At 29.5% G+C, this 19,279-nt stretch overlaps 1 protein-coding gene across 1 annotated transcript; it reads right to left on the reverse strand.

The window, feature by feature from the left end:
* Positions 1-10,305: 10,305 nt before the first annotated feature.
* On the reverse strand, positions 10,306-14,211 carry LOC134836932 (integrin alpha-PS3-like). The gene is made up of 5 exons (XM_063852218.1): positions 13,909-14,211; positions 12,099-13,847; positions 11,300-11,674; positions 10,769-11,244; positions 10,306-10,704 (listed from the first exon to the last, which is right to left on the reverse strand). Exons 1-5 carry the CDS (start codon positions 14,079-14,081, stop codon positions 10,382-10,384), a joined length of 3,096 nt encoding a protein of 1,031 aa, XP_063708288.1. The 5' UTR covers positions 14,082-14,211; the 3' UTR covers positions 10,306-10,381.
* Positions 14,212-19,279: the final 5,068 nt, after the last annotated feature.

Consider the following 19,279-nt stretch of genomic DNA (forward strand, 5'->3'; position numbering starts at 1 on the left):
AAACTAAATCAAGAACAAAAACTGTGTCAAAAACTATGTCAAAAACTGTGTCAAAGCCATTTTTGTCAAATCTTGCTCCAAATGGATAAAAATTTGTCAGAGGGCTCTAATTTATCATTTTGAATCATTTTATAACTCAAAACTGCCAAAAAATTGAAACTGAAAAAAAATTTTTCCTTTGACATAGTTTTGTTTTGAAAACTAAATCAAGAACAAAACTGTGTCAAAAACTATGTCAAAAACTGTGTCAAAGCAATTTTTGTCAAATCTTGCTCCAAATGGATAAAAATTTGTCAGAAGGCTCTAATTTATCATTTTATAACTCAAAACTGCCAAAAAATTGAAACTGAAAAAAAATTTTTCCTTTGACATAGTTTTGTTTTGAAAACTAAATCAAGAGCAAAAACTGTGTCAAAAACTATGTCAAAAACTGTGTCAAAGCCATTTTTGTCAAATCTTGCTCCAAATGGATAAAAATTTGTCAGAAAGCTCTAATTTATCATTTTTAATCATTTTATAACTCAAAACTGCCAAAAAATTGAAACTGAAAAAAAATTTTTCCTTTGACATAGTTTTGTTTTGAAAACTAAATCAAGAACAAAAACTGTGTCAAAAACTATGTCAAAAACTGTGTCAAAGCCATTTTTGTCAAATCTTGCTCCAAATGGATAAAAATTTGTCAGGAAGCTCTAATTTATCATTTTTAATCATTTTATAACTCAAAACTGCCAAAAAATTGAAACTGAAACAAAAAAAATCGTGATGTCAAAAACTGTGTCAAAGCCATTTTTGTCAAAATGGATAAAAATTTGTCAGAGGGTCTAATTTATCATTTTTAATCATTTTATAACTCAAAACTGCTTGAAACTGCGGTAAAAATTTTTTTGATAATTTAGACCCTTGACTACATTTTATTTCATTTTGACAATCACCTACAATGATATTTTTGTTGAATTTTAAATAACATTTTTTTTAAATATAAAATAAAATGTATTTAGTTTTTCTTTAAAAAATTTATTTTTTTGAAATTTACAACTTTTCATAAATTAGAAATAAAGCTTTTGTGCCATTTTCGATAAAATCTATCAAATATTCATTTAAATTACATATCAACTGACTATGAACCAAAACAAAAGTTAAAAATCGTAAATTTTCTCCAATAAATTGAATGAATTTTGCATTCCATATTTTTTTTCAACTTTCAAAAACTGTCACATAAATTGGAAAAAATTTCCTTTAATAATGAGCTTACCCACGACCGCCCTTTCCCATTTGTTTAAATAACATGTATCAGCATTTTCTGATAAAAGCACAAACATAAAAATTCGTTCGCTATTTACTGCCTGCAAAAGTGTCGGCACAAAAATAAAACAATTGAAAAGAATCGCATACAGAATAAAGTTGCAATTTTCCATGGAATGCCATAACCTACTTTCGCAATGACTTTAATGAAGTTCGTATTTCGTTTTAAATAGCAGCAGTTGTGCATTATTATGGCTCCTACTTTTGCATTTTTACATGTGCCAGAGACACTTACAGATAAAATTCAAATTTTTCTTGTTTATTTATACAAAACCTTCCCGAGCTGAAATTAAGTATTCACACGAACGAAAATTATGATCAACATGAAAAATTTACTCACCTCTGTCTAAAAAAGTTGGATTTATATCACTCGTAAAAATATCTGGATACGTCGTCGTGGCTTCGTCCCAGTAAATTGTCTCGTTGGTTGGATCCATTTTTTTTCTAACGCGTCAATAAAGAATAAATTTTTCGCTATAAAGTCCTCTTTTATGGTCGATTGGTGCGTTCAATTCACGGAATTGTAATAGACCGCAAGGCAATTACGATACAAAAAATTAGTTGGAATATTTATCACACTTTTTACAACTGCCACGCTAAAATTTCTACACATCTACGATGCAATTCAATTGTTTTTAACGGGAACACTGGCGGCACAGCGGCAATAATATTGTTCATTTTTATGCGTCTCACTAGTTTTTTTTTTTGCTGCAACTAACTCTTTTCTAACGAAATAACGGGAAACAATGCAAATTACAGCGACGACAACAGCAGCATGTTTCCTGCAAAGGAAGAAAAAAAAGAAAAATATTAGTTGCTGATTCTGTGGGTTTTCTACTAAAAATGTTCAGTGAACAGAGAGCGACTGATTGCGCACCAAAATTAGTGTGAAGTAATTTAACGAGGACATGTCGTCTGAAGAGTTTGACGAAACTAATCGATTTAATTAAGGATGTTGTTGTTGTTTCTTCAAAAAAAAAATGTAAAAAAATTAAAAATAAATTTGTTTCGTTTTACGATCGAAAAAATTTTTTGAGCTAAATTCACGCAGAAAAAAAACTAATCAAAATTTATTTAATTTTATAATTTACTTAGTTTAATTTTAAATTTAATTAAAATAAAAAAAATAATTTAAACTTAAAATATTTTTTTAATTCAGATTAATTTTTAATTTTTTTTTTTTTTTTTGACTTAAAATAAATAATAAATAATAATAAAAATATAAAAATAATAAAATAAATAATAAAAAAATAATAAATTTAAAAACTATTTTTTTCAGATTTTTTTTTTAATTATTTGACTTAAGCTTAAGTCTTACGTTAAATCAATGAACTTAATTTACAACACTTCAAAAAAAATTAAAAATAACTTTAAAAAAAAGTTTATTTATTATTTTAAGTTTAAATAATTTTTCTGACTGAAACTTAAGTTTGATTCATAAGTTTTTAAAACTCCAATAAAACTTTAAGTTGATTAATTAAGTCGACTTAATTTTTGAGTTAAAAAATAACATTATGTCATAAGTTAAAAAAAAATTAAATATATTGCAAATAATTGAAAAAAAAATTCCTATTAATTCATTAAAAATTGAATTAAGTCAAAGAAAAGGGTTAAGTTAACTTTAAGTTTTTAAGTAAGAATAACTTAATAATATTAATCGTAATTTTCAAGCAAAAGTATAAAATCAACTTATATTTTTCACGAAATTCAATTTTCAACTCTGAAACACTTCCGAAAACTTTTTTTTGATAAAATCGACTAACAATTTATCAAATTTTTTTTCTGCGTGTACCAACTATAGACAAGGCTCAGACATGAGGGCTTTACGTGTCTCACAACTCAAAAAAAAAAAAAACAATATTTTATTGGAATTTTATTTTCTCCTTTACGATTTTATCATTACGAATAACAAGATTGCTTTATAAATTTTCGGCGTTGTACCGCAAGCAGGAGCAGCAAAAAGTGGCAGACATAAAACGAAAGTTTTATGAAAGAAAGGTGCACTGCCGTTAAAATTGAATTTTCTTGCTCGACTAGAGAAAAACTGACTGCGGATGATCCTTATTGGTTGTTAAATATACTGACATAATGCCAAAATTCATAAAATTTAATGAGATGAGACAGCGTGAATGACATCGACTCTAATTGAACATCAAAAAAGGAGATCATTTGATATTTTCGCTCGTTGTTAGTTATTATGAAACATGCTGACGTTGTGTAAAAGCATGCAGATTATGTCAGAGTCGAGCATTAATTAATTTTTTTTATAAATCGTAACGTGTCCTGCAGAGATGGAGTTCAAAAGGGAAGTGCTGTATTTATTTATAGCTGCTAGTAATACAAACAAGCGAAAAAGCAAATGTAAAAAACAATATAATGCGAGGTCGACATGAGAAAAATTTTTAATTACTTCGTTGAAAAAAAATAATGAGAAAATTTTATCGAGAAACATTAATTGAATTGAGCGTATTTAAAATTTTTTTTATTTCAAATAAAAATTAAATTTAAAAAAATAATAAAATTAAAATTAAAAAAAAATAATTTAAAATAAAAATTGTTAAAAAAAAATAAAATAATTTTTAAAAAAATTAAATCATTTAAAAAAAAATTATTTAAAAAAAATTAAAACTTTTTAATTATTTTTTTTAATGAATTTTTTATACAAAATTTCGTTTAATATTTTTTTCTTTTATTTTACTCCAAATATGAAAATAAAATAAGGAATTTTTTAAAATGCGATGAATTTAACCTGAAAAAGCGTCAGAAGGATTTTCTCTGCCTCAAAAAGTTTTAATATAAAATCAGTTAAATTTTGTCATTTCTGTCACGGATTTACAAAAAAAAATAATGTTGATAAATAAAACAGAAGGAAAAAATAAAAAAGGTAAATTGTACATTTTTTTATAAACTTCAATGAAAAATAAGAGAAAAAATGAGATTTTGTTTAAATTTATTTATTTTCTTTAGAATTTTTCGATTCATTTATTTTTATTTTATTTTTGAATTTAATTAAAAAATCACTCATTTCAACAAACGTCAAAAATTTCACTGGCGATGACATTTTTGATTTAAATTCTGAATGAATAAATGGTGCTTGTCCAATTTGAATGATATTAATAGAAATAAAACTTTAGTCTCTTCAAACTTTATGTAAAATTGAAAAACTTTTGTTTATTTTATAAAAAAAAGATTTTTTTTTTTTTGAAAGATTAATTAAAGATTTTTATTTCTTTAACAAATTTAAGCTAATTAAAATTTTTATAATGCTTGATTAACTATGAAATATTTTAAACAGAAACATAAAAATTTTAAAAATAGAATTTTTCATCAAAAATAAAAAAGTCATAAACATTTCATAAATTTGTGTGAAATTCTTTACTTTTTTTCATTCACATTCTCGAGTTAATTTAAAATGTTCTAAACGATCAACGGAAAATTTACCTTAAAAAATTAATTTTCCTCTTTATACTAATCTCATGTGTAAGCCATACAATTTTTTTTCTTTTTTAGTTACAAGAATCTGGCACAAAGCAAATTTCAATAAGAAAAAATGCGCATAAAAATTCACAAAAGAACTCTTAAGAGACTGCTGTGGCTTTTCAAAATTCCTCAAACTCATTAATTTACCAACAAAAGTCGTCTGGTTTCAATTTCCTGTGGACTTTTTATTAAATAAACTCCCAACGACCGACTAGAAAACCTAAAAATTTCACTTCACAAATAATCCTTTATTGCTCGAATGGTCTCTGTGTCGCAGAGAAAACGAACAAACAAATTGAAAAATTACTTTTTGCAGAAACCAAAGCAACTGTGCGTTCAGAATAAATTCTGATTAATTTTATGGGGTTTTTAGCATTAGATTATGGTAATTATTTAGATGAAATGGCTCGTGCGTCTCTGGACACAAAAACTGAACAAGAACAAGCATATCACCATCAATCCAGTGCGAGAATTCAATTATTTTGTCCTCATTTTCATATCAAAGTTCATTTTTCCTCGTTTACTCAGCTCTCACATTAGATTCGATTGGATATTGCGAGAGAAAATGGGGTAACGATGCGTAAAATTCATTTCAGTATAAACAAATCATAATTATTTCGTCTTTATTACAAATATTAATGGGTCGTCGTTCGTCGTCATCTTGATCCATATTTTGCTCGCTTGCACGCACGCATGTTACAACACTTGCTCTCTGTGTCATTTTGCAGGGTTGAGAATCAAGTTTAGTATAAAGTTTTTATTTTAATTTATTTTTTCTTCAACAAAAGAACGATTAACGATTTTTTAACAATTTTTTTCTTTTTCTTTTTTTTTTGAAATAAAAGAATAATTTTTTTCAAATTTTTTTAATAAAATTTTTTTTTATAAAAATAAAAAATTTTTTTTTTCAAGTTATTTAAACTCAAATTAATAAAATTTTAATTAAATAAAAAAAAATTTAAAAAATATGATAAAAAATTTTAATTATTTTTTAAATAATTTTTTTTTATTGCAATTTATTTAAAATTTTTGTCTCACAAATTTTTATTTAAATTTGTAAAGTTAAAAAAATTATTAAAAATTTTTTTCATGTAAAATAATTAAAAAGCACAATATTTTACGTTGAGATTTTTAATTTTTGTAATAAAAAAATAAAATATTAATTTAAAATAGAAAAAAAAATAATTATTAATTAAAAATTAATTAAATTAATAATTAAAAAAAAATCAAAAAAATATAAAAAAAAACGTTTAACAGTGATCCAAATTTTTAAAGAAGAAAATTCATGCGAAAATTAATTTTTTAAAATTAAAATTAATGTTAAACGTTAAAATTTGTTAAAAATTGAAAAAAGATTTAGAAAATTATTGAAAATTATTATTTTCAAAATTTTTAATTTTAATCTTTTCAAACGAAACAAAGGAATTTAATTGATTGACTTTTTTTTTATTTCATTAAATTTTTTATCAAATTTTAAATAAGTAAATATTTCAACTATAAATTCTTAAAAAAAATCGTATAAAAGTAAAAGTCAAAAACATTTTCAGTCCTGCATTTTTAAAACAATGAAACACATTTTGCTGGCATTTTGCATGAAAAGACCAAAAGACTCGTATTTGCACAAAATGACGTTAATTTGTGGCATTCAAAATCTTTGCCCTCAATGGTATGTTTAATGTTAAAACAATTAAATGCGTTGTCTTGTTGCAATAAATTCATTATACACACTGCACATTGCACACGCCACATTTTCAAAATCTAAATTTATCGCACTTCAGCGTGCAATTTTCTGACGCAGTTTGTAGCGGAAGGAAGTTGTTGCGTCTTTAGGGACCGAGAAATTGAGGATAAACAGACGTCGTTTATTACAATGAATGTTTACAAACACACTTGATCCATACATATGTGGAAAATGGAGACGCCTGGTACTATCTTGTTATCAATAACAAACACATAAACACAAGTGAACCATATTTACTTCGATGCAACAGACATCTGATACAGTCTCATGATTGTTTGTCTGCAGCTCTTGTTGTTGTTGTTGGTTTCGTTGCGAAAAATGTCATATTTTGAAATATTCATCCATACACACACACACTTGGCTTGGATGTCGTCCTTCTCAACTCGGCAATATAAATAATCCTTTATTTCACAATTTGCCCCGATAAAAATAAAATGAACGACCCTCTAGACGGGACGTATTACGGCGAAGGCAAGTTTTGAACGGTGGTAGGCATCGCATAAATAAATAAACAAGCAACAAAAAATATTGCTGTGTATTCGATAAACAAATAAAGATACAAGCGAATGACGTGTAGAGATAGAGAACCTCGACTGTTTAAACGTTCCTCAAGGAATTTTCATTCAATAACGTGCGGTTTTTGCTTTCGACGATTTCTCGTGTCGTCTTCTATTGTATTTTGTTGTATTTATTTATTTTTTTTCTAAAACATGTGTTCGATTATTGGGAAATGATTTTGTGGTCTATTAAGAAGGTAGAAACAATTGTAACTGGTTGGGAACAAAATAAAAATTTTTTAACAGACGGTTGGCAAATATTTAGAAAGAAAAATTGATTCGATAGAAAGTTGGATATTTTCAAAAAAAATGAGAGAATTTTTAAGAGTTTTCTTTTATGAGTGATCCAAATGAATTCAATTAAGCCTCTCAGAGCTAAATGAGATTTTTCTTTCAATTCCCTTCAAAAAAGTTTTAAAAAATTTACGGGTTTCATAGAGTCTTGAGAGCTTTTTAATAGTCTTAAAGAGACTTTTTCCTCAGTCAGGATAAAAAAAAATAAACAAGGGTCTTAAAGAGGCTTGAAGATCCTGGAGACGATGGGCGATGTCAAAGATGGTTGAAAATGCCAAAAAAAAAACAAGATGGAACCTGATTTAATGTAGAAATAATTTTAGAATTTTAATTTGAAGTCACAAAGTTTCTGTTTTTCATGTACCTATTTTTTAAAATCTTAATTTTAATCATATTCTTAAAAATAATTATCATTAATTCCTCACCTAATTTTGAGAAAATAAAAGAAATACGTCTTATCATGTCTGTTGTTTCTCTCAAAGTGAAGAGTTCTCATTTAAATTGTGACTTTTAACATTAAAAAAATTCTTTAAATGCTACTAGGGAAAATTTAAGTTTTTAAGCGGTTATTTCTTGTTCAGATCCAAATAAAACTCTCTGTTTAAAAAAGATTTCATGAGGCTTAAAAGATTTCGTAAATCTATTTCATAACACGATCCAACTAATTATTTCTGAATTTCTTTAATAATTCTGAAACCTATTGGACTTGATAGAGGACTAAAATATACTCGATACGTATTTTGTCTTTAGGCTGTAGCAGGTCAAATTTTTTTTAAATGAATTTTTGAAAAAAATTTTTTTTGCTCCTCATGTCATCTCGATTTTTGACAAAATTTTTAAAATTTTTTAATTTGAATTAAAATTTTTTTGACAAAAATAGAGATGACATAAGAAAATTATTTTTCATCAAAATTTTCAAAAATTCATAGAAAAAAAATTGACCTTTTACAGCTAAAAAATATACGTATCGAGTATTTTTAGTCCTCTATCAAGTCCAATAGGTTTCAGAATTGTTAAAGAAATTCAAGAATAATTAGTTGGATCGAGTAATTACTTTGTGGTTTCGAAAGAATTCACTTTGTGAAATTTCATACTGCAATGATATCCTTGACGAAATTGTATCGAATGTCAATGTGTTTTGTTTTGTTACTGAAACCATTTGAATTTGAAATAACAATTGCACTTTGGTCGTCTATTTTAGGAATTTCTCTCTAGTCTGGTTTAACTCCTTGTTAAATTTAACAAGCTTTGAAGAATTTGGACAAGAACTTGACAGCGGTTAGTTTCATTCAGTTTGGTCACTTAGTTTCCATATTGGTCCATCAGCTATTTTTTTCTCCATAATTGATTAAAGAGATGAGCTTCCAGCCTTCTATAAATAGCTCTATTAGACTTCTTGATTGCTTCCTGAAAAAAAAAACTCTTTCACATACTTACCTACTTCTAACAAGCTGCCCCAAGCGATGACAAACAATTTTTCCAAATAAAAGAAAACCACAATGATTGATTTGTTTCATGTCCATCAATCAAGTCCTTCCAACGAATGACGTTTTCTTTGTAACAAAAAACCACAAATGCACATTTTACGTTTTTTTTTGCCTTTTCATCGTCATTCACGCTCGACATGTAATTCCAAGTCGATTACAAGGCAGCAAAAAACAATTGATTTCTCTAATTTTTCGTTTATAAATACTCTCATAAATTCATTACCGTTTGACTCAAATAAATAAATAAAACAGATTTAACATTCGTTTTTCTCCTTTGAGTCACGCTAAAAATAGAATTTTATGCCTTTCATCATAAATACAAGAAAAAAATCATTTAACGTCATTAGTGTAATGAGAGCGTACAACCGGTGTTTACTTTTTCAAAAAGAAAAAAAAATGCATTTTTGTATTCTCCACAACACTTCTGCGAAGAACGAATCCGATTAAATGCTAATTAATTAAATAATTAAGTGGTGATTTTACTCGGAAAAAATTCTCTAGAGAAAAAGAAATTTTTTACGGTAAATTATGACAGTAAAAAATATGTTAATGCTGTTAAATGCACAAGAAACAGATAACTTTCTTTAAAAAAAATAAAATACGAGCAAAAAAATCCAATTATCAGAAAAACGATATTCATGTTAATGGACAATTACAGCCATATGCGAAAAAAAACCGAAAACGTTTTGCATGAAATTGTCATTTTTGGCACTCAAAATATGGATTTTTTAACACAATTTTGGCAGAAAATCAGAAAAACTTCATCATGTGGTGAACGTTCTCAATTACTGGTTTCAAACAGGGTTCAAAAAAATTTTTAACTTTTACTTGATACTTTTTACTTTTTTAACTTAATTGTAGACTTAATAAAAAAAATTCAATGATATGACTTAACCTTAAGTTAAAGTTCATAAGTTGACTTAAGTCAATATTTAACTTTAGCATTAAAAATCCAAAAGTTATTATGTACTTTAGACTTCTTTTCATGAAAAAAAAATTTTTTTTGATTTAAATTTGACTTAAACTTTAAAAATTTGTGAGACTTTAACTTAAAATTACGGAATTAAGTGAATTAAGATTTTGAATTAAATAATTTTGACTTAAGCTCCAAAATGTTCAAAAATAAATTTGAAGTTAATTTGGTTTAGACTTTTTAACCATTTAAGAAAAAAAATTTTTTTTTCTTTTGAATTTTTTTTCTTTAAAGTTAAGTTTTTCCAAAGTTTTTCACTTAATTTGACTTAACATGACTTAAATATTTTTCCACTTAAGTCGAAATTTAATTATTTTCTACTTTTGACGTAAAGATTTTCTTTTAAAAATTCTCAAGCAAAAGCAGCAAGTCACTTGATACTTTCGACTGAATTCACTTTTCAACCCTGGTTTCAAATTTTTTGTGTAAATTTATGTCCCACATTTCGTTAAAATTAAATTCAAAAGCACGTAATGAATAAAAAATAATATATTCTATAAATTTTTGGTTAATTTGATCAAAATCACGAAATACTGGCTTAGAGTGCTTAAGGATCGTCGTCATCACTGTTCGTTCCCTTTAACTCCATTTCATCGGGGGACCTAAGATTCATTTTGTCCGCTGGACGATTTCTCTTGAAAAATCCCATTTTATATAAAACGTACGACAAAATTGCTAACAAGATAATTCCAGCAAGAATTGACACGATGATGATCCAAATAGGAGTTGAGGCAGGAACATATTTGAAAATAACGACACTCGCTTGATGAGCTTCGACTTGAAGGGTTTCTGGTCGTTCGTGGAGAGGTTTTTTAACTTTTGCAAAAGTTTGTAGCTTGAAAATGTCTTGAGTTTCGGTGAAAACTTTGTCTGAAAATTAATTTTTAATTTTTTAGATGAAATTCTTTTTAAAAAAAAATGAAAGAAATCTTACCAAAAACCTCAACTTTCAACGTAAAATTTAGTGTAACTTCGATCGGCTCATTACCACGACGGAAATTCTTGACGTTAGTTATTGTATTAACACACAAGTTACTTTCATACCCTTCGTTATCGCACGTGAAGAAAATTGTTCGTTCCGGAGGAAGTTCATCCAAAGAAACGCGACTTCTATTCGGTTTCGTATCTCGTTTGGAACGAACTTTATTAGCGATTGCCGGTAAAGCGTCACTAAATTTCGTCCATTGAAGATATTGTCCATTGTAACTGCCAGCGATGGAAATTGCAGCAACGTCAACAATTTGAATTGGATTTTTCTTGTCTTTTTCTAAGTATTTTGAGGGAACAAAAATATCCACAGACATGTCTCGAACAGTACTTGGACCGTTATTCACTATTTGGTAAGTATGCGTAATACGAATTTCCGTTTCTTCGATATTTTCCAAAGCAAATGATTCAAGATTAGATTTTCTAAAAAAAAACAAAGTTCAAAATTTGATACTAAATGTGATAAAAGAGGACTAACCCAGTAATTTCCACATGACTAAGTTCATCTAACGCAATATGTGTCGTAATTTTATTGTCTGTCTCACTACTTTCGGCACCGGAACTCGTTACGGCAGCTGATACGGAAAAATCATTTCCTTCCAATTTACTGGTATCGATGCTGACCTTTAATTTTTGAACGTCATTCGTCTTTATTGGATTTCCCTGTGTTAAGTCACACACGAGTTCACGCTCATTCGAGTCCATTAGTTTGCATGATGAGGGAATTCGAGCGAATGATGCAACGTTGTTGTCGATTGTGATACGGATTTGGGGCAAATATGCCGGTTCGCCGCGATTTTTCACAATGTATTCAATTGTGAGTGAGTTTTGGCTTCCCAAAATGAATGGCGGGCTGTACGATAATTTTTTTTTTATAATTTTTTAAAATTTTGCAGCTTATCAATTTTAAAAATGTTTCACATTATTTCGAGCTTTAATATATAAATTATCAATTTTTAAAGTTAAAAGCTAAAGTTAAAGTCTAAAGCTAATAGAGTTTTCGCTCAATTTTTGAATTTTTTCTAATGACTTGTTTGAAATTTGATTTTTTTTAATTTAAAGAATTTTTGCAGAACGCACTTTAAAAATATTTTTAAAAAATTAAAATATTTTTTTTTTAAATTTTTGTGTCAAATTTAGTAAGAAATTACTAAGTTATACTAAAATACTTCAAAAGATTCAGTTTAGAAAAAAAATTAGATTTTTCTATAATTTAAGATTCTCGTAAAATGTGAACCATTTTTAAATATTACATTTTTCAAAACTTAAAAACTTACGTCAAATACATAATTTCCCCTTTGACTGACAAATCAGCAACGCAAACTGATCCAGCGCATCCTGTACTGTAAATAATGGTTTCCTTCTTGGAATTTACTTCATTCGAATCAATTTTCACACAAGTCGTACAAAAGTTCGCAGTATCTACTGCCTGTTCATGTACTTTGTATTCCATTTCAATATCAATAGGTCGAAAAACTAATCCTGGATTGTAATCGATGAGCAAATCGAACTCCATGCATTTCCGTTGACTATTAACCGTGACATTTGTTTCATAAATTTTGTTATTGTTCGATTGCCATTTAGCTCGATTGTTCAAGAAATCCGCCTTAAGAGTCAAGGTCATGCCAAGATCCTTTTGAACTGATGTAACTGACGAAATCCACCAACATCCTGTTACTTTGAGCTTTCGATCAGTTTCTTGTAGTTCTTTCTTTGCAACAACTAAGGTAGCTTCAATTTTTCCCACAGGATATGTTCGATAAAGGAAAGCTTTTTCGCCGCCTGGAGCTCCAATCGCGACGTCATTGTATTTGTTCTGATCGATATCAACTCCTCTCGTAATTGAATGTCCAAACATAAAGTTGTTCGAGGTAACTTGTCTCTTTTCTGGAACGAGTTTTTGTGAGTATTTTCTTGTATTTAAGCCCTCAGCAGAGCCGAGATAAATGTAAACAGCTCCATCATCCTCAAAAGGAGCTCCGATAGCAAGATCGTTAAATCCATCCAAGTTAATGTCTCCTATGCGACCTAACGCTGTCCCGAATCTACCGGCAACGTCACGATCACTTGTGATTCTCTCAGGTTCTGTAAACGAAAAATGATCTAGATTCCGGTAGATGTAAACTGCTCCGTTGTCTTCGAAGCCACTCTTGCTATACATCGGAGCGGAAATCGCGATATCAGGTAAGTTGTCATTGTTGAAATCTTCAACTAAGAGAGAGTATCCAAAGTATTCTCCCATTTTCAAGGAACTGAATTTCTTGTGAAGAACCATTTGTTTGTCTTTATTGATAGAAAAGATGTAAACTCTACCGGATTGTTGATCAGCTTGTGGGGCACTTGCTACGTAAAATAAAGTACGAGGGTTTCGCAAGAAATAGCCTGATGCAACGGCATATCCCATGTATGAGTCATCATGTTGAATCACATTCGAAATAACTTCTGTTAATCGATCTGAAACGAATCCTGGTCCAACTTCGCCAGTGCCGCCACTAACCTGTTCCTGTTTCTGTTGTTTCACGTGTACGATGCTACCTCTCCAGTTATTGACTCCCGGAGCTCCCAACAGGATTTCATCGTTATCATCATTAATGTGAGTACTGAATCCCATCTCTCCCAAATAATAGTAATAACTTCCTTCATTGGTTTGTAAATTAATATCCTTAAATGCGGTAATGATATTTTTATTATCACTCAAATTTGGATCCTCAACGTTCTCGGTCCAGTAACATGTCCCATGCATTAAATAATCCATCTGGCCACTATGGATAAGCGATGTTTTGACATGAGGCGCACAAACAACCATTTTCTGATCATCGCGACCCAATCCATCCATGGAAAATCCCAAAAGTTGATTGTCTTTCAGCTGCGAATTGATGGAATTGCCTTTCTGGTTTCCATTTTCATCAAAAACAAGCACATTGCAACTGCTATCAGTAAATTTACACTTGTAGATAACGCCGGTTTCGTTAACGCGATTCTGAGCTGGAAGGTTAGATTGTGCTTTGGGCGCGCCAATGATAATACTGAAAATATTGAATCACGTAAGTTATGCAATTTTATTGAAAACTCAAGAGAAATTCTCACCTAGATTGTCGCAAAGTAAGTTGAAACCCGAAGAGAGACGAGCCGTATTTCGGAAAGCCAGTTAGTAATTCTGGTTCTTTGAATACATAATTCGGTACCGGCGAAATATTGAAAGTATTTGACAACGTCAGGTACGATATTAGCACAATTAGCGAAGAGTACAGCTGATTCATATTGGAGAAATTCACACCGAAGCGTTAACTATTGTGAATGGATTCCGATAAAAATGACAAATTTCTGCCGAATTTGGTGACGCATTGATTTGAGTAAATAAAAACAAAGTTTAACTTTAGTTGTGATCGGTTTGAAAGACGAAAATGAACTGAAACAAGACTCGTTTGAGTTTCGCGAGTGACTTCATTCATACTAAAAAATTTATCGTATCTTATCTCCTTCAAGATTGTTAGTCATATTTGTTTTTGTGTGGCTATTCATTGAAGCGAACTGTGTTTTGACTGTATATATCACGTTTAGCACGTACAAAGTGTTTAAAGATAAAGTTATAAAGAAATATAGTTTATAGTCGAAGTAGTCATCGGTAGACACTGTTGAGGTTAATTATGTTACGAGAAAGGTAAATGCATCTCATTTAATAAATAGTGACGTCATTGAGTTGAATCAAAACAAAATCTGTTACAAAGAAATCCGTTATTAATATAAACGGGAAAAAGGTACAAATACTCATCGATGAAACCACAAGATATTGAGAAGATGAAGGAAGAAATCTCTCAAATCATCATTTGTACCAATGCAAAAGAGTTACTTAATATGAAATATGTTAATCTAATAATGCAAGAGAAAAATTTAAAATTGGTAAAAAAACTATGTGATTCCAGAAAAATTTTGAAAAAGAAAACAATTTCTCTTAATTTTTTAAAATTTTTAAATATTTTTAAACAAATTTTAAATTTTTAGGAAGTAAATAAAAATACATAAAAGTACAAAATAGTTGATCATTTGTTAAGAGAACGAATTTTTTTCACCATCAATGTATCTCCAAAAAGAACTAAAGAGTTACTTAATATGGATGTTAAAAAATTCAGAAGGAGTCATCTTAATACATTGGTAAGCGTATCTGTCTGATGCCATCGGTTCGAGACTCAAAATCATGAAAAACTTTTCTGACTCCAATCGTGCTCGAAGTTTACTAAGATCTTTTCGAGGATGTTTTAGACACCCTTTGAAAGCTTCTGAGAGAGCTGTTTGAGATGACAGGTAAAAAGCTAAGACCCATTGTTTGGCTTTTATTGGTAGGGCACAAGAGCAAAAGTTAAAAAAGCACTAAAAATCACAAAAATGACACAAAATTTAACAAAAAAGGTGATTTTATATAGATTTGCACCCCCCTTCGTGGTCCGCTGATAGCCCTCTGGATCCTCTGAAGTACAATAAAACTCTTTAGATACCGCGGTGATTTTTCTTCACTCTTCCCATGTCTATTTCCTCATTAAACTCTTTTTCAATGTGATGAACGATGAATCCGAAAATATAAATACATGATTTGTATTCGCAAAGCGGATCATTTGCAACAAAAACATAAAGTTTAGTAATTTTTTACAAACTTTCCAGACTCGATGGCATATCTCATGAATGAAAAATCATCGACGAAGGGATTTCCAATAACTTATTGGTTTTTATTTTGACTTTTTTTTATTTTCTTAAATTAGTGAAAAAATTCTTTATTATTCCTAACTTATTGGATCCAAAATTAGGCTTATTAAGTAAATTAAGTTTTACAACTTTTTATTTCAAAAGCAGCGAAAAATTGCCAAAATGTAACTACAAAAAATAGATTTATGTTAAGTCAAAAGTATTTTGACATGTTAGGATATAATTACTCATTTTAAACAATTTTTCAAAGACCAACTCTTTTGTGAAAAATGATCATTAATCAAGAACCAAAATATAGGTCAAAGAGCACAAATTCTAAGAAATAATTACATACCGCCAGGTAACTCTATTTTTTGTGATAAATTACCAGTTTCATCCAACAAAAAAACCGTTAATCATCCAAGTTGTCATCCTCCGCAGCAAAACTTCTAGTTTCATTCCAAACTAACTTCCTGCTGACACACCTCTCAGCAAAAACGCGTTTCCACTTTTCGCCTGCCCATCCAGTGATTAATTCCGCAATGTGACAAGTTGTACATCACTCCGCCAATAATAAAACATCAAATCAATCGCGCAAATGAAATGACATGACACGCAAATTACACAAAGAGACAAGCAGCCATTTGAAAGTGTCACGTCATGAACAAACATTTTTCCTTCCTGAATTATCGTCGTCGTCTTTATGATGGACGAACGTCTCTCTTTCTCTTCTGCCACACATGCGGCAGCGTAACAATGTGTTACACATTAATGTAAATATTTTATTTGTGCTTCGCTTAACAATAACAATAAGTGACATGGAACCTCTGACACATATCGCACAGCAAAAAAAAAGTTGTGCCAGATCTCACATTAACGCGTAAATAAAGTTAAAGCGGCACGTCTTCGCCCAGTTTTTCTTTTTGGGGTAGCAAGTGAGCATTTGGAAAATGATTTATTTTCGTAGGTTATTATTAATGGTGGATGTTTTGTATTGTTCAGTGACATTCGGCATCGGCAAAAAAAAATGTAGGAAAAAAGTTCAACAACCTCATTTCAGTGACTAAAAGAGAGATTTGCTAAGTCAACTGTCCTTTGTAATGGCAAAAAAATACGAAAAAAACGAATAAATATTTTTTTTGTGATGCGTATGTAATTTATTCGCACGCATATTTCATTCAAATGTGATGTTACACGGCGTTAATGTTCATCAACATCTTCCTAAACATGTACTTATCTTGATTGAGTGTGTGTTGTAGTTACATTATTTTTACGTTTTTTATATCCCCTCGCGCAAAAAAAAATGATGTTTTTCCCGTTTTTACGCTTCATGTGTTTTTGGTACGCGGAAAAACGCTGAGCTCTTTGAGTCGAAAAGAGGTTTTTCGAAACAAAAACTTTGAATTTTTATCGTCCATCCGCAAATTTTGTTATTCATTTTCTTCCAGCAAAAAATTGTTCAAATTGTATTTGATCTAAAATTTTAAAAACAATTTTCTAATAGATTTCCTTTAAAAATTCCCTTAAAGAGGATAAAAAAAAGTTGTCTAAAAATGTTCTGAAAAATTAAAAAAATCAAAAACCTAAATTTGGAGAAATAATATTTAAAAAACCGAAAAATATCTTAAAAACGATACTTTAAGAAATTTAGCAATTTAAGATCATTTTTAAAAAATCTTATAAAAATACGCTCTTTTTTTGGCTTATAAAAAGCCAATCAATTCCCATCACTTTTTTTGGTAGAATTTCACTTTTCTCGCTCAGCTTGTTTTTATTTTCTCTTATTTTGCACAAATAAAGTGTGCGCCCTCATTTTCATCGTGATTTGCTCATAAATATTTTCGCGGATCTCAGCGTGAAACACAAAATGTGACATAACAAGAAATAAATTGGTGCAAATTTTCACGCGGGTGTTCTTGCAAATCTCACACCTTCACACAAAAAAACGCAAAATTTATGTGAGAAGAATATAAAAAATTACTGAAAGGTACATTTTTTGTTGTTTTTCGTTTTTCATCTGACAAATTGAAGAATATTTTATGGTAATGCGTATTTAATAATATAAAGTACCGTCCAAGAAGCAGCAGAGGTCGATGTACGTTGCAGTAACGAACAAATGATGCCATTTATCATGCTGATTACCCCATTTTGACATTTAATTTTTTTTTCGTGTATGCAATAATGACATTAAAATCTGAGCAACCTTAAGCCCTAATTACGACAAAAAGCTGCTTACGAGCGGAAAAAATAGTCATCAATCAGTTTCCGTAAATAAAACGTTCTTATTTTCGATGAAAATGTCGCTTTAAGGCAGAGAAAAGAGCTTTAATTTCCTCGTCAGAATAATTTGATTAAGAGCTCTTTTACTGCTAAAAATGATTTTGAAATAATATAATAATTCGTCAAAGCAACAAAAACATCAAAAGTGCCAAAAATTGTTACGAATTTCAGTAGAAGAATCCACATGAGAGCACTCATAATAAGCACGCTTGTAACATTTTCTCAAATTACTAATTCATTTATCGTACAAAGTTATTGTGTTACTTCTTCCTTCGTTGTTCTCCTGCGGTGTGTAAGATTTTCCATGACGACGACGACAAACAAGTGGTTGGAAGTTATGCAAGGAAGTAAGCAAGCAGTTTCCGTTCATTTGCATACATTGTGGTTAACGAAATTTTGTTTTCCTCATGACAAAGATCAATTTCATTAGCGCCAAGAAAATGTGTGTGTACCAGACGTCTCCATGAGAATGCCATACTTTGTGGTTTGCTACATTCTTTCCTATTTTCTTTAGTGTCTAGACACGAAGTATACCGAAACATTTTAATATGCCTTCTGCTCCATTCTTCATGCTTCACCGCATTTTCTCCTTAGTCATACACGCAAATTAGAACTGAACCTGCTCGAAGGAATGCCAAGTAAGCTATTTGGTACGAAAAGCAACCTGTCTTTTCTCTTTAACGCCAAACGTACCTTGAGGTTTGAAGAAGGTTGAATTTGAAGACGAAGGCAGTACATTTATAACTTTAAGAACCAGTTGGATTTTATGAAGTGACATGTTCCGAAAGAACTGAAGTGACAGTTATTTACAATTTCTAATTAATAATGACTTATTGTCGTTGGTCTGAAGTCAGCGTGATGAATTAAAACCAGCTTGTAATACAGAATTTATTGCTTTTAAATTTTCCACATTACTAATTTATGTTTACGAGATACTTGTTCTTTTTCTTTGAATTTGCTGCAATTTATTATGATTTCTCGAAAACTTTCGATCTTTCTCATCTGACTTCGTCTTTCTTATAAATTATAATTCTGTAAGCCACTTTATAGAAGAACAATAGTTGAGAGTGCCGAAATCCATGATATTAATATTGTAAGCTTTTATTCCAGATGGAAATTCGTAATCGACAACTTAGTAAGAATACTTGTTCATACAAGATACACTTCCATTTTAAAACTGATTATTTATAATTTGTCGAAATTCAAGTGAGATATATCTGCTATATTTATAAATATGACTCCAAATGCTCTCAAAAGTGGCCAATTTTTTCGCAAGCAACTTTCTTATGGCTTTTTTTTAATTAACTTTTTACGCTTCTTACCCAATTTTGGACTCAAATCTTCTCGCAAACGAAACGTTATGGCTCTGGGCGCATGGCCAGTTAATTTTATGGAAATAAAACAATTTTATTTCAACTTTTATTTTAATTACTTACTTAATTTTGACGATATTTTCGTAATGAAGGTTTGGACAAGAAGAACGTATAAAACATATAAAGAC

The sequence above is a fragment of the Culicoides brevitarsis genome, chromosome 1, assembly GCF_036172545.1.
Source record: "Culicoides brevitarsis isolate CSIRO-B50_1 chromosome 1, AGI_CSIRO_Cbre_v1, whole genome shotgun sequence".
NCBI lineage: Eukaryota > Metazoa > Arthropoda > Insecta > Diptera > Ceratopogonidae > Culicoides > Culicoides brevitarsis.